Source organism: Octodon degus, unplaced genomic scaffold, assembly GCF_000260255.1.
Source record: "Octodon degus isolate 3935 unplaced genomic scaffold, OctDeg1.0 scaffold00113, whole genome shotgun sequence".
Taxonomy (NCBI): domain Eukaryota; kingdom Metazoa; phylum Chordata; class Mammalia; order Rodentia; family Octodontidae; genus Octodon; species Octodon degus.
In genome coordinates this window covers 1,889,379-1,904,137 of record NW_004524689.1, presented here as the reverse complement: position 1 = coordinate 1,904,137, position 14,759 = coordinate 1,889,379, and the positions used below count along the sequence as shown (strand labels likewise).

At 63.6% G+C, this 14,759-nt stretch overlaps 1 protein-coding gene across 1 annotated transcript in view; it reads left to right on the top strand.

Moving 5' to 3' along the window:
* Megf6 (multiple EGF like domains 6) overlaps positions 1 to 14,759 on the top strand; it is a 70,946-nt gene that overhangs the window by 1,972 nt on the left and 54,215 nt on the right. Inside the window, exons 2-3 of the mRNA XM_023699530.1 lie at positions 2,263 to 2,397; positions 5,332 to 5,441. Of these exons, the coding sequence (XP_023555298.1) occupies positions 2,263 to 2,397; positions 5,332 to 5,441 (245 nt within the window). The remainder of the gene's footprint in view (positions 1 to 2,262; positions 2,398 to 5,331; positions 5,442 to 14,759) is intronic.

Below are 14,759 nucleotides of genomic sequence, written 5' to 3'. Positions count from 1 at the left end.
TCCTCCTCTTCCTCCTCCTCCTCCTCCTCTTAGCTCTCCCTGCTGCTCCTAGGCACCCCACCCTGCAGGGATGGCTACAGTTTCTCTTTTCCTGGCTTTTGGCAGGTGCCCATGAGGCTTCTGTTCTGGGATTGCCCCTTGCCTGTTGTCTGAGTCTGGTGGCCAGGTGCTGTGTCCGGCACCTATATGTGCCTGGTGCTTGGTAGGGCTGCAAGGTCTCCTGCAGCCTGAGGGCCAGGGAGGGCAGTGCAAGGGAAAGAGGAAGGGGGTGCCAGCAGAAAGGAGGCGGAAGACTGTGGCGCAGGGCTTCCAGAAGTCTGCTTCTTGCTCCTCTCAGCCTGGGGGGGCAGGTGGCGGGCAGGGTCCTAGAGTGTACCTGGTCCTGGCTGGTCCTGGCTCCCTCACCCTCCAGAGATCTGCTGAGCCAGCTGGCCCTTCCACGGGCAGCTGCAGCCCCTCTGGCTGGCTTTCCTGAACTGTGAGCTTCCGAGTTTAAGCAAACCCAGGTCTGCTGGAGGGTGTGGATGGCCCTCTGGTACCTGCCAACCGAGCAGGCCAGTTCCAGCAGTGGGCATAGCTTATCTTTCTCCTGGCTTAGCCTGTGAGGGGAGTTCTCTGGCCTCAGAAGGACAGCCTGCCTGTCTTTCCTGGGGTCTGGAAGGACGGTGATCACCCCCAGAGCGGGCAGGGCTGCCTGTGGGCACCAGAATGGCGAGAACAGGCCGGCCGACCTGGATCAGGCATGGCAGTGGCTCACGTGGGCCTGGCCTCCCCTCTGGGGGAGCTTTGAGTTAGACAGTTACACTGATGCCTCCTGCCCAGGGTGATGTGGCTGCTGAGTCTGGTCTTGCCAGTTTCTATCCTGACCTGGCCTGAGGACTCACAAGGCCACATTCCCCTCCTGTGGCCCAGCCCCACCAAAGCCCTGGCCTGGCCACTGCAGGGTGTTGGGAAGCTTGACTGTTCTTTGAACACTGTGTTCCTGGTTCCCCTTGGGGCTGGCGTCTCCATGGAAGAGGTGCAGTGGCTGGGGAGGGGCTAGGAGAAAGGACTTACAATGTTGGCCAGTGGTAACACGTGTGGCACTGCACGAGTGTGGGAGATTACTGGGCGTGTAGCCCACGGGTTCATGGCATCCTGGGAGTCCCCACAGACACAGGCCCACCCATGACCAGTGCACACGTGTGTGGAGGTGAGATGTGGGCCCCACCCCAGGTACCCTCCCTGCTTAGTGGCCGCTCAGGTCACTGCGCCCCGAGGACAAGGCCTCCTAGCAGCCCCATTTCCTGTTGTGCTCAGACCTCCTGGTGCCTATGCCTGAACCCCTGCCCAGCTCCCGCTGCCCTGTGGCCCCTGCTCCCTGGGATGAAGGACCCTGTGCTGGGTGGCCTCACTACCTTGAGGCCCCAACACTTGCTCCTCTGTGTGTCAGCAAGAAAGAACTGCTGAGAGCCTTGGACAAGGCCCACAGGACCACACCAGGAGCCAGGCCTGCACAGCCTCATCCATGGCCTGCGGGAGCTGAGCTGGGCTCAGAGTCAGGAACTGCCCTCCAGCTGCATGGGAAGCCTGTTTTACTTTTGTCACTGAGACAGGATACCCGACGCCCGAAGTTCATGGAGGCAGGGTTTGTTGGGCTCATGGTTTGTAGAGATCCAGTCCATCCTTGGGGGCTCCCAGCAGGGCATCGGGCAGTGAGGAAACAGCTTCTGGTGGGCAGAAGGCAGCAACACAGCATAGCACCCAGCTCCTTCTGTCCCTCAGCCGCCACCTTATCCAGGCTGCCTGGGGCAGGAGCACCCACGCCCTTCATCCTGGTGCCCTCAAGCCTGGCACGTGCCATGCGTCAGTCCAGCATCACAGGCACTGGGCAAGCCTGGTGGGATTTGGGTGCTTTGGCTGGTTCACACCTCCTGGGGTTGGGGACATGGAACGGGGAGCGTGGCTCAGGTTTCACTTGCCCAGCTTCCATCCTGCCCTCCTGGGAGGTACCTGTCTGTCACCTCATCTGTCCGTTTACCCCTTTGTCCACCTTGTTCTCTGTCCAAGGCTATGGTGAATCCTCCTGTGAAGAGCCCTGGGGGGTCCGAGCAGCACTGCGGCCCGTGTGGAGCATGCCAGCCATGTTCCCCCTCGGCACCCTGGCCCTCGAGCCTGGGCGGGGTGCTTGTGGCGTGTGCACAGGAGACTGGATCCCCGGACAGCCTTGTGTGGGGTGTCCGGCTCCCAGCGGAGGCACTAATGTCCCATCCTCCCTCCCAGGCCCCACGTGTGTGCGGAGCAGGAGCTGACACTGGTGGGCCGCCGCCAGCCCTGCATGCGGGCCTTCAGCCGCGTGGTGCCCGTGTGGAAGCCCGGCTGCAGGCAGCAAGTGTGGTGCTTTGGCCAGGAGCGCAGGTACTTGCGGGCCTCGTGTGAAGGGCAGGGCTGCACCCCTGGTGGACAGGGACCACAGGGAGGGATTCTTCTGCTGGGTACGTGGGGTACTCAGCCTGCCGAGTTCCCGGCCTGACACTTGCGCCTGACCCTGGGCCTCGTGCCCAGGTCCACATGGAACATTTTATTGCTCAATGTTTTATTTCAAAACCAGACCTGAGGAGGGCCCTTACATACCTTCCTGCCTTCGAAGGACACTCTGCAGAGTCTGTCCCTGTGACCCAGGCTAGGGGCACAAGCTCGGTAGAGGGGACAGAGGCCACCGCCCTTGTGTAAAAGCCTAGCTTGCTGTGGAGCAGAAGAGGAAAAGCCCACTTCCACACTCTTCGACTGCTGGAGGCTGGGCTTGTCAAGTGGGGGTGTAGGGGAGACGCAGGCTCACGTAAGACGCCTCCTGCTGGCCATGGTGGCAGGCACAGTCACACTCTCAGGAGGCTGAGGCAGGAGGATGGCTGAAAGCCGGCAGTCAGGGAGGGCAGTGTGGCCTTCCTGGCTGCTCTGCCCCTCTCTGCACTTGGCTGTTCTGCTGGAACAGTTAGGACCAGGCTGGGGTGCAGCTCTGGTTCTTGGCTCTGCACCCTGACATCCACTGGATGAAGTGGAGCCCTTTGCTGTCCTGGTGCCCACGGGGAGGATGCACCCTGCTGGGCCCACGGAAGGCAGCACAGCGGCTGTGGTGACCGTGCTGGCCAGGCCCTTCAGGCTGTGCTGCGTGGCTCTGTGGTGGAGCTGAGCTTGGTCACCAGCTCCACTCTGACTGCTTGGTGGCCTCGAAGGCTCACCGTCATCTCTGGAACTTGACCCTTGAAGTGGGTGGACAGCGTGGCCTGGGGAGGGAGTGGCTGCTGGGTAGGGTCACTGCCTAGGGTGGGCATGGTTGCTGGGTGGGTAGCGACTCAGCTCTGAGCAGCCAGGGTCCTGCCCTTGTAGTCTGGTGTCCATGCTGGGCCCTGAACTCGCACCAAGGTGCATCTCCAGCCCTTTCTGATTTTTACTTTGAGTCAGGCTCTCCCAAGGTGCCCAGGTTGGGCTGGAACTTGCGATCCACCCGCCTCAGCCTTCCTGAGTGCTGGGGCCGCAGCAGCCCCACCCCCACACTGCATCCCAACTCACCCCAGCTTTGGGCCACTCCCCTGGCATGTGCCTCCTGCCACACTCTAGGGATAGCTCGCTGGGCACAGGACATGGGAAGGACGCTGGGCCCGGGTCTCCGTGTGGGTGAGCTGTGGCCAGGTGGATTCCCTTGCAGTCCTCAGTCCCCCACCTGGGTTGAGCCAGGTGAGCGCGGAGGGACACAGGTGCTGGTGATGGTGGCAGTGTCTATCTTCTGGTTCTGGGTCTAAGCTGCAGGGTATGGGGCGGTGGTGGGGTTGGGAAGGTCTCCTCGGTTCCACTTTTCCAGCAATCCCCACAGACAGTGGGGCTCCCAGTTTCCCCGTGGAGTAGGGTCACCCTAAGCAAGGGGTGCAGTGGGAGGGAGGTGACACCAGAGCCCTGAGCCTGGGCCCCATCAGGCACTGTGGTGCCCACTGGGACACAGCCTGGCCTGCGCTGGCCTGCATGTCCCCGCCCATGTGGACCAGCTCCTGGTGGCTGCTGCCATGTACTAGTGCTGGCCACAGGGAACCAGCTCTGCCCTCCTGGGCCTGCAGCCCTCTCTGAGGTCTTTTCTGCAGGGACCCATGGCCACGAGAAGCCGCACGTAGGTCATGACCCTCCAGCCGGGTCAGGAATAAATATTTACAGCCATCCAGCCCAAGCAGTTCAGGCTCTGCCGGATCTCGTTCCTGCTGCTCCGGTTTCTGTCCAGGCTGGTGGTTTCCTGTCCTGCCTAGGGCTCTGCAAGGCACCCTGGACGCCTTGTGCAATGTGTGCACCGGAGCGCCACTGGGGGAACAGGTCTGCTGCTTGTGGCTGGCCAGCTGGCCTGCTGTACCTGGCCCCAGCAAGCTGAGGGCCAGCCCAGGCCACCTGCCGCTCCCCGGGCTCAAGGGCTCTTGATCCAGCGCCATTGGCCAGGCCCTGGTCACTGTCTTCATGGGTCATGGTGGCGGGCTGTGGGGGCTGCGGTCACCTGTCTTGCTCGGGCACCCATGCTGTCATCTTGCCCCTGTCTGTCTCTTTAGCGGCTAAAGAGCTGTTCCCAGGTCAGGAACCAAGTCCCATGTCCACGTGGGCAGGGCTGGCCCTTCCTGGACACTCAGGACCACCTGTCCTGGGCCCAGTCCTGGTGCTGCTGATGACAGCCATCCTCGTGGCCCCTGTCCTGGGGACCCATCGTCCACCTCTGCTCCTGTCCCATGTACCTTCTCCCTGCCCCTGGCTGGCTGGCCCCCGTTCCTGGGCCAGGCCCCCCGCGTACGGACCTCACCTACCCTCACGGCTGGTCTAGCTCAGCCCGTGTCTCCACGTCAGGCTCTGTTAGGAGACCTGAGCTTTAGGGAGCTTGTTCTGCCCAGTCTAAGCAGGGAAGGATGAGCGTGCCACGGTGGACAGGGCAGGTGGCCATCTGTCTCACAAGGAGTGAGGGCTTCAGGCTGGTGGCTGGGGACATCCCGGATGGACCAGGAAGGGAGTTTTGCAGAAGGGCTGAGACCCTTCCTTGTGGGTGCCGGGGCATCTGCTGCTGTGGGGCCTGGGAGGCCAGGGTATGGATGGATGGACACACGGAACCATGCAGGCCAACTCCCCAAGGCCCGCAGCACTCCTGAGCCCACAGTGTAGACAGCCATCGAGGGCCAGGTGCACCTGCCCCAGTGTGGAGCAGGGGCCACCCTGGGAGGTGCCAGCGGAGACGGGCCGCATGTCCCAGCCGTAGGATCCTGCTCGGCAGGGATGACATGGGAGATCAGGCACTGCTCCTGCGGCGGCGAACGTGCCTCTCTTCCCTTCCAGAACCATCTACTACATGGGCTTCCAGCAGGTGTACGCCACAGAGGCCCGCACTGTGCTCAGGTGCTGCCTGGGGTGGAGCCGGCTGCCGAGCCAGGAGGGCTGCCTGTCTGGTGAGTGCCTGGGGACACTGCAGAGTCTGGGCCCTTGGGGACACATACACATGCATGTGCCCCTGTCCTGGGACCTCTGTCCGCAGCACTGCCCCTCAGAGGCCTGGGCAACAGTGCAGTACCTCTGCTCGCCAGAGGGGCAGTAGGTTCCCAGGGCCAAGATGGCAGGGGCTGGGCTGGCATGGGAGGGAGGGGCCCGGCTGCTCGGGGGTGGGTGGCCAGCAAGCTGAGGCCCGGGGCATTTGGGCCTCTCTTGTGGAGGGGAGGGGACTGTGGCTGTGCAGCCTCGGCCTGGACTTCTGCCCTGCTATGTGCAGACAGGTGTCCAGGGCAAGGCACCATGGGCAGGTGAGGTCAGCCGAGGGCATGGGGTGCCCTCTACTGGGGACTGAGCTGCTCCCCTGGGGTGAGTGTCAGTGGGAAAAGGGAAGAGGGAGAGAACAGTGCAGGCTTTTCTAGGAGGGAAGCGAGTCTATCCAGGAAGGAGCGGGGGAGACAGAAGGAGGCCAGCTTGGGGACCAGCTGGGAAGCCGCCAGCCCTCTGGTGGGTGTCCGGGCCTGCACTGGCTGGCGCCCCCTCCATGTGTTCTGCCGCCCCCCCTTCTCTGTTCCTGGTGTCTGGGAGGAACAAAGGGGTTTGCTGTGGGGAACATCAAAGCCAGGTCCTGGGTCCCCTGGGCTTCTGCTCTGAGCCAGTGATGGCTCAGTAATGGGCTGAGACAGTCAGGGGCTGGCGTAGGATGGAACAGGAAGTCAGGCTGACAGCCTGCACCCTGGGGTTCCCCGTTGGGGGGGATCAGCCTCAGGTCGGAAGTGGAGCTGTGTCCTGGGCCAGGCAGAGGTGTGCTGGGCAAGATCTGGCTACAAGTGCCACCCCCAGCTCAGCCCAGGACAGTAGCCACCCAGGGTTGGATGGACAGCGTGTGTGTAAGCATAAGGGGGTGGTCTCCCTGCTGCGGCTGGGGCTGAGATGACTGAGGCACTGATTTTGGGAACAGGACTTTTTTACAGGCTGGGCCACAGCCCAGTTGGGGCCTGTGACCCTCTGTCTGGAGCCCTGGGCCTGTCCTGATAGCCCCGCCTGCCTCAGCCTGTCCCACCTGACATGGGACCCTCAGGCCCTGGAAGGACCAGGTGGGTCTACCGTGGCCCATGGAGGAGGGGCAGGGGTGTGGGGATGGCCAGCTCGGGGAGGTCACCAGGGCCTCCCTGGGCACCTGGCCTGGGGTCTGGGAGGAGTGTGCAGGGTGATGGGGAAGGGGGGTCTCAGGTGGTCATGCGAGATGCTGTGGGGCCCAGGTGACCAGCACATTACCCTGTTTCTTTCTGCCACTTGGGGTTGAACCCAAGGCCTTCACACTTCGGAGCTGCCCCAGCCGAGGTTGTGGCTGAGGGCTGTGTTTTTGTCAGAACCTGGTAGCAGCAGTGCCAGCCTTGGTCTTCAGGGAGGCTGGCACAGGCAGCAGGTTGTGACAGGCACCAAGGACCAGTTGGGGGTGCTGGGATGGCAGGGTCCAGGGAGGAGACCAGGATCCCCAGGCACCAGGGAGCTAAACTGGGTGCGCGAATGGGCCAGGGCCTCCGGGATCTCTAGGAAGCGGGTGTCCTGCCCTTGCCAGGGTGGAAGAACAGGGTCTTGTGACCCTGGTGGGTCCAGGCAGAGTGTGGGCGTGGTTTACCCTGTCCTTGGCTGGCGCCAGGACTCAGCCCCTTCCCCACTGGGGTGTGTGGCTCGTGTTGCAGGTGTGGTGTTGCCCCTCAAGCTGCAGAAGAGCTGGGCATCTTCATGGGCACAGTGAGTGTTCTGTTCGAGCAGTACCCATCCATCCTGCTGTGACGAGTCGAGGCTCGGCTAGCCCCCGTGACCGTGCTGGTGGCACAAACAGGGATCACAGTGTCACTTGGCCAAGGGCTCAGATGACCTCAGAGCCTGAGGACATGCAGAACCCTGTATGCAGCTGCCTGGGCTGTTCCTGCGCTGTCTGCCCTGTGCATCTTCCTGGCCACAGGGGCAGGTCAGGGCAGAGTAGGCCCTTGACTTGCCGTGGTTGTTTCTGGGTCCCCCAGTGCTGGGTGCCCTTGGCCCCTGGGCAAGCCTGGCCCCCAGTGTTCAGGTGACGGTGTAAGTGGCTGCCCATGGTCCCCTGTGCCAGCATTCTGAGCTCCCCTGCAGCCCTGTCCGTGTGCGGAGACCTGGGGGAAGCGCTGGCTCCCAGGCAGGGGTGCAGGGACCCTCCTCGCAGGCTGCGCCCACCAGTCTCCCGGGGGCTTACAGACGGCACTTCTCCCTGCCTTCGTGAAGTTTCCTCGCTCTGATCTGGGGGGATGGAGCCATGAGGGTGGGCATTGGCGATCTGGAGGAGGGGGCTGGGGGGTGGGCGTTGGTGACCCGGAGGACGGGGCTGTGAGGGTGGGTGTTGGCACCCATGGTGTTTTTGGAGGAAGGGTGGAGAGAATGGCCGGAAGCCGCTAATCGGTGCTCATTTCTCCCAGACCTTGGAGGTGACAGAAAGACAGATTGCTGGGCCTGAGAACCTGGCAACTGGGGTCTCACGGGGCCTGCATCGGTGGCTCTGGGACACCGCAGTGGGGCTGCTCAGGTCGTTCTGAATCCCACTGTTGTCCTTGCCAGGTGGCGGGGTCGACAGGGATCCTCCTGATGTCTCTGCTGGGATTGCCCTGGGGCCTGGCAGACTCAGGGCCCCTCGTTGCAGGAGCAGGGGTGCTGAGTGCCCTGTGAGCAGCTGCCCCTCTGTGCACAAGTCCTGGGGCTCCTTGCCTAACAGCACGTATGGCTTTGGGCCTGGGTCTCGGGTACGAGGGGGCCCGGATGGAGGGGTGTCCTGAAGGGGTGTCGGAGCCGTGTTGGGATTCTGTTGTCCATATGTCTCTTTGTAAATTGAAGATTCTGTACACAGGTTTTTTTTTGGGGGGGGCGAGCGGTACTTCTCAGTGCTTTTAATCTACTGATGTGGGGGGTTGTTGAGACACAGTAGAGACAGAGCGCTGCAGACTGGAACCCCAGTGTCTTCATAAAGAGAAGCAGCAGCCAGTCGGAGCAGCGAAACATGGGACACGCCCGCCTAGCAGGGCGGCTCCACTGGGCCGGGGACCCATTCTCCCTGCCATGTTGAAGCTCGGGGCAGGTGGTCTCCTGCAGCGGCGCACGTGACCACAGGGGGCGCTGCAGAGCGGCCGCAGGGCTCCTGAGGCTGCGGTCCCCAGGCAGGTGGCCCCGGGGTCTTCCTGGCTCCTGGTGGCCGCTCTACGGTGTCCTGTGAAGCCTGGCAGTCGGGGCTGCCTTGAGAGGCTGCAGGAAGGCCGCAGGGACACCAGGCCACTCTCCGCTTTCCTGCCCTGCCGTCCACACTTCCCTGTCTGTCCTGACTGCCCTGGCTGCACGGCCCAGCAGGAAATGGCCCGGCGGAGGGCAGGCCCGGGCCCCCCTGCCATGCCCCGCCATAACCTCTTCCTGCCTGTCCATCTCCTCAGGCAGGGAGTCACATCCAGCTCCCATGGCCCAGTGCCCAGGTACAGTTAGGGCACAGGTGGCCAGGGGTGCGGTGCCCATGGCTCACCCAGCGCTGCCCTGCTGCACGCACCTCCCTGAGCAAAACCCACATCCAGGCCTCACCAATGGCTGCGGACCCACAGGCGGTTCTCATGGGGGGGAGGGCTGGGGGTGCACAGTGACAGGGATGCTGAGCCCGAATCTTCTGGAAGGTTCTGGGTGTGGAGCCCCTGCTCCAGGCATGGCCCTTAGGGAGCATGGAGGGGAGCTGTCTCGCACCTGGAGCCTGGCCAGGCCCTGGGCCTATTTCTCCCTCGCACCACGGGAGGGTCCTCCAGCCTGGCTGCGGCGGGGGCCTCAGAGCCGTGTGCCGGGTAGCCATGGCGTCCGCAGGCCGGGCCGGGCGTCTCAGTCTCAACCCCAGCCTGGAGCTGCAGCACCCAGCCTAGGCAGGGCTCTGGGATGCAGCTTCTCCAGCCCCTACCGGTGGTGGGAGGTGGCCCTGGCATCACCCTGGGCCCTCGGGCAGCTCTGAGCAGCAGCCTGGGGTGGGGTGGAAGGCACCGTGGACACGAAAGCCTGATCTGGTGCTGAGCCACCGCAGCCTCGGGGCCCTGGGGGCAGTGTCCGCAGGCACCGTCAGCCTCTGCATCTGGACTCGTGCGTGCCGGTGGCGTCACTTGACCGCATGTGGCCGGCAGATGGAGTCTCGGCTGGGGCCCAGCTCTGTGTCGCCCCAGCTCTGGCCTCCTTGCTGGCTGCTGGAGGGATGTGGGGGTAGACATGGCCCACTGGGCCCGGCTGCACAGTGGGACCCCAGCCCCCTCCCCCTGGCTGGGAAGGCAGGACTCCCCCCCCCTTGGCTCTCCTGGCAGGGTGTCAGCGTTGGGCATTCCTGGTCTAGTCAGGAGCACCAAGGCCTCACCCAGCTCAAGGCTGTTCCCCAGCTATGTACCTCAAAGTTCTGCCACCAGCTCAGCCATCCCCACGGCAGCCCTGACAGGTGTCACCTGAGCTTGGCCAGCCTGTTGGTGGAAGCCCCCTGAGGGCCAGTCTGCAGGTGTCCCTGGGGGTCAGTCTGGATGGTCTGAGCATTTGTGGACAACAGCACTGACACCCACTGCAGGCCTGAGTACTAGGTGGGCCCCAAGTGACAGATGGGGGCCTAGGCCCAGAAGGCCGAGGGTGCTTCCAAGAGAGGGGTGCTTCTCAAAGGCAGCTTGAGGGGAGCAGGTGTCACAGACCTCCACAGGCCATGTTCCCCCAATCTGCGTCCTGGGGTCAGGAAGGGAGAGATGCTGGGATGGGGACAAGGGAGCCTTGAGGGCCCAGGGGGACACAGTTCCTAGGAGAGTGGAGGGAAGCATGGGAGGGAGCAAGAGGGGGCAGTTGGGCCAGGCAGAGTTCTGGAAGTCAGAACCAGAAGTGGCGGGGCAGGATCGCCGGGGTGCAGGGTGCATGCTTGCAGCCCGGCCATCCTCCTTCAGACAGGGCAGAGACTGCTAGCTGCCACTTGCTTACCTTGAGGGGCGCTTGGGGCAGCTTTCCCGGTGACATGTATGTACAACTGCTGTGCTTTCTGGCCAGATCCCGGAGCCCCCAGACTGGGCTGCTGGTGTCTTCCTGCCATAGTGCCGGGCCAGCTGCTCAGCCCAGGAGAACACCCTGTGGCTCCGAGGATCGCCACGAGCTCCTGCCCGCTTGCCCACCCCGCCGCGCTCCACTCGGGTCTCTGCTAAGGCTGCAGGCGTCATGGTGGCAAGGGCTGAGTGTGGCTAGCAGTGAGGGGTGGCCCGCAGGAGGGTTCCATACCATGCCGTGGGTGTGATCGCGTGGGGACAGGAGGGGGTGCTTCCATGAAGGACGTGTGTGTCTGTGCTGGCCAGGGCGACCCGCCTGGCTGATGCCTGTTAGAGTCTGGCTTGGGCTGGGTTGCAGCTTGCTCTGTGACCGAGTCACCTGCCTGGCATCTCAGCAGGAGCATCACCTGGTCCAGGGCCCACCCAGTGGGCTCGAGAGGGTTATGTCGCGGGATGCAGGGGCAGCTGCTCTTGCTTGGCCAGTCTGACTGTGACCCTGAACCTCAGGGTCCTCGCCTGACTGCAGCTGGCTCCCCTGTGGGCGGAGCTCCCCCTGTGGGTCCTAAAGGCCCTGGAGTGGCCGGGGGTGGTCAGGTCACACCGGGAACAACCTTTGCACACAGGAATGTAAAAGGCAGGGACTTCCGGTAAGGGCATTGTTCCTGAGCCCTGTGGAGGCCCCTGGGCCGCCTGTGCTGGATGTGGCGGGGAGGGGCCAGGGACTCCCACACTGTACCCAGCCCCCTTGGCCTTGGGGAGCCCTGTAGTGCAAATGCCCTCAGGTGGGGCTGTGGGGTGCAGTGGGGGAGGGTGTCCTGTGGGGTGGGGAGGAGGAGGAGAGGGCTCAGCTCAGCACCCTTTTCTGTGACCGGGAAGAGAGGACGAGGAGACCCTGCCGGGGACACTCGTTTCCTCTTAAGTCCCCAGAGTCCAGGCCGGCGGGTTCCACCACAAGGTCTTAGGGGGCCTGCACCCCACCCTGCTGTCTTCTCTCATTCTGCCGGGCCCCTGCTCCCCAACAGCCTCCCCAGAAGGGTGTTTCACCCCATTCAGGCTCCCCTGTGGGCCTCACCAGATGTGGTAGGTTGGGGGGACACTTAGAGCTCCTTGGCGGGAGTTCAGAGGGTCTAGATGAAGGTCCACACGGGGAGCAGCCCTGGGGAGGGGCCCTGGGGTCTCTACATCATGTGCGTGCGTGCTTGGGACTGTGGTGCCCTGCCTCACGGCCCCTCCCTTTCTCCTAAGCTGAATGCAACCCTGGCCTCTGTTTTAACCATGGCCACTGGTGTGCCAGGTTTTGCCCAGCCATGGTGTTGCACCCCAGGTTTTCAGGGTCCCCGCTGTCAGGATGGTGAGCGGCACCCCCTTGAGGTTGGTGGGAGATGACAGTGACCCCAAAGGTCTGTCTTCAGTGGCGGGTGCCCTGCACCCTGTGACCTCAGAGCCTGCACTGCCCAGCCCCCAGCCTTGTGGTGTCAGAGAGGGCGAGGAAGTGTTGGGGGCCCCAGTTTGTGTGCCTTTTAGCTGAGCCCTCGGTGTCCCTCTTGTGAAAGCTGGGGACGTCCAGGAGCCCCAGCTGAGGTGTGAGGGCCAGTCGAGTGCGCAGACAGGAAGCCCACACCAGTCGGGCCATGAATCTGCCTCAGAGTTGACGGCGTGTGTCAGGGAAAACATGCGTGGGGCCAGGGGCTAGGCCGGTGGCCAGCTGCGTGGTGACGGGTCTTGTGAAGCACAGGGCATCCCGAGGCTTGGGAAGTTGTCAGAGGAGCAGAGTGCTTGCAGACATTTGTCCTGGCTTCCTTGAGGCCCTGGAGGGGTGTCTTCCTCCTCTGCCTCCTCCTTGGTGGGCACGCGATCCCTGGTGTCCCTGCACCCAGCTCAGGGGTCCTGGCCTGGGCCACCATGAGCCTTCCCTGTGCAGGAGCTGCTTCTGAGGGGATCGGACCTATGTCTGTCCGGGGATCCCTGACCTCGCAGGTCCTGTGCTTGGTATCCTCCCCCAGCACCTGGCTGGGCACTGATGCCTGCTGTTGGCTGCTGCTGGGAAGGCCAAGCTTGGGGACCCTGGGGCCCCAAGTGCTGCTGCCTCCTGGTCTCTGCTTGGCCTGTGGTGGGGTGTCTCCAGCGCTCTCGGGAGGGAGTTGCTAAGTGCCTTGGCCAGGCCCCTCTGCTCATGGGCGACCTGCCCCTGCTGGAGCCAGGCCGAGGGGCCCCAGCATCCTGCCTCACTCATCTCAGGGACCGCCACTGTCTGAGGGCACTGAGAGCAGGTGTTGGGGCTCTTCTGGCTCGCTTGCCTGGTCCAAGATGGCCAGTGTGACTGGTTTCACAGGAACACCAGGGAAGCCAGCTTGGGGTCTCCTGGACAGGCTGGAGCCCTGCTTCTGGGGCCCTGTCCTGGTCATGTCCTCTGGGGAGTGGCTGAGGACCCCTGCCATCCCCAGGGCTGCCCTCACCAGCCTCTGCCTCCTTCTCTGCTGCAGGTAGCCCTCACCCTACCTTCACCTCTGCAGAGACCCCATCCCTGCTTCCTGGGCTCCAGCGGTGCCCCTTTGAGACCCTGGACTTGGTCTCCCGAGGTCAAATGGTGCCATGGGGGTCTGGGAGGACTCATTTAGAGGGTCTGGTGCCTGGTGGGGGAACCTGCAGTCCACTGTGGAGGTGGGAGGGATTTGCATATCTCTGGGGGTCAGTGTCTTTGCGGGGACCACCATCCAGTGGGAGGAGCCTGTGTGGCCCAGACTCATGACCCGCCTTCTGGTGCTCCTGGGGGCGTACACTGTGGGTCCTGCCCGCCTACCTCTGGGCTCTGGTTTCTGGGTCACAAACTCACTGGTACCTGGGCTGCAGGCTCAGCCCCCAGGGTGGCAGGGCCCCTTCTGGTTGCCATGGCAATAGCCCCTGGAGAACCTGAGGACCTGTACGCTGGAGCCCTCCTGGCCTGGAGCCCAGCTCTGCCTGCGTTACCTTGCAGACTCCCCACTTTATCTGCTTGTAGAAGAGGAAACAGGGCAGGGCAGGAGCTGATGCCCCCCTGGGGGCACTGGGTAGGGGCTTAAGCTGCTGAGCTATCACCCTTCCTTGGGGTCACTGGGAACCTTCCTGTGTGGGGGTCAAGCGTTGGGATTGGGGGCGCTGTTGAGGGCAGCTTTGGAGGTGAGGAGGTGGGTCCCAGGCAGGGCAGGGACCTGCAACAGCACCAGGAGGACTGGGGCTTGCTGGTGGCCTCTGAGGTGAGGTCTGTGGCTGGATGGGGCAGGAGCGCTGTTGGTGGCATTCACCAAGCGCCTTTGCCTGGAAGGAGAGGGGTGCAGGGCTGCTCATGCCAGGCTGAGCATGCATGACGGGCAGGGCTGTGTGTGCTGGGCTGGGCATGCACGGAGGGTGGGTGGGTGTGCAGGGCTCTACATGCTGGGCTGGGTGTGCATGGGGTTGGTGTACAGGGTTGCATGTGCCAATGGCAGGTGGGTTTGCAGGGCTGCATGTGTCAGGCTGGGTATGCATGGTGGGCGGGTGTGCAGGGCTGTGAGTGCCAGGCTGGGTGTGCATGGTGGGTGGGTGTGTAGGGCTGCATGTGCCAGGCTGGATGTGCATGGTGGGCGGGTATGCAGGGCTGTGTGTGCCAGGCTGGTTGTGTATGGTGGGCGGGTGTGCAGGGCTGCACATGCCAGGCTGGATGTGCACGGTGGGCAGGTATGCAGGGCTGTGTGTGCCAGGCTGGTTGTGTATGGTGGGCGGGTATGCAGGGCTGTGTGTGCCAGGCTGGTTGTGTATGGTGGGTGGGTGTGCAGAGCTGCATGTACCAATGGTGGGTGGGTGTGCAGGGCTGCATGTGTCAGGCTAGGTGTGCATGGTGGGTGGGTATGCAGGGCTGCACGTGCCAGGCTGGGTGTGCATGATGTGCAGGGCTGCACGTGCCAGGCTGGGTGTGCACGGTGGGCGGGTATGCAGGGCTGTGTGTGCCAGGCTGGTTGTGTATGGTGGGCGGGTGTGCAGGGCTGCATGTACCAATTTTGGGTGGGTGTGCAGGGCTGCATGTGTCAGGCTAGGTGTGCATGGTGGGTGGGTATGCAGGGCTGCACGTGCCAGGCTGGGTGTGCACGGTGGGCAGATATGCAGGGCTGTGTGTGCCAGGCTGGTTGTGTATGGTGGGCGGGTGTGCAGGGCTGCACGTGCCAGGCTGGGTGTGCATGGTGGGCGGGTGTGCAGGGCTGCATGTACCAATGG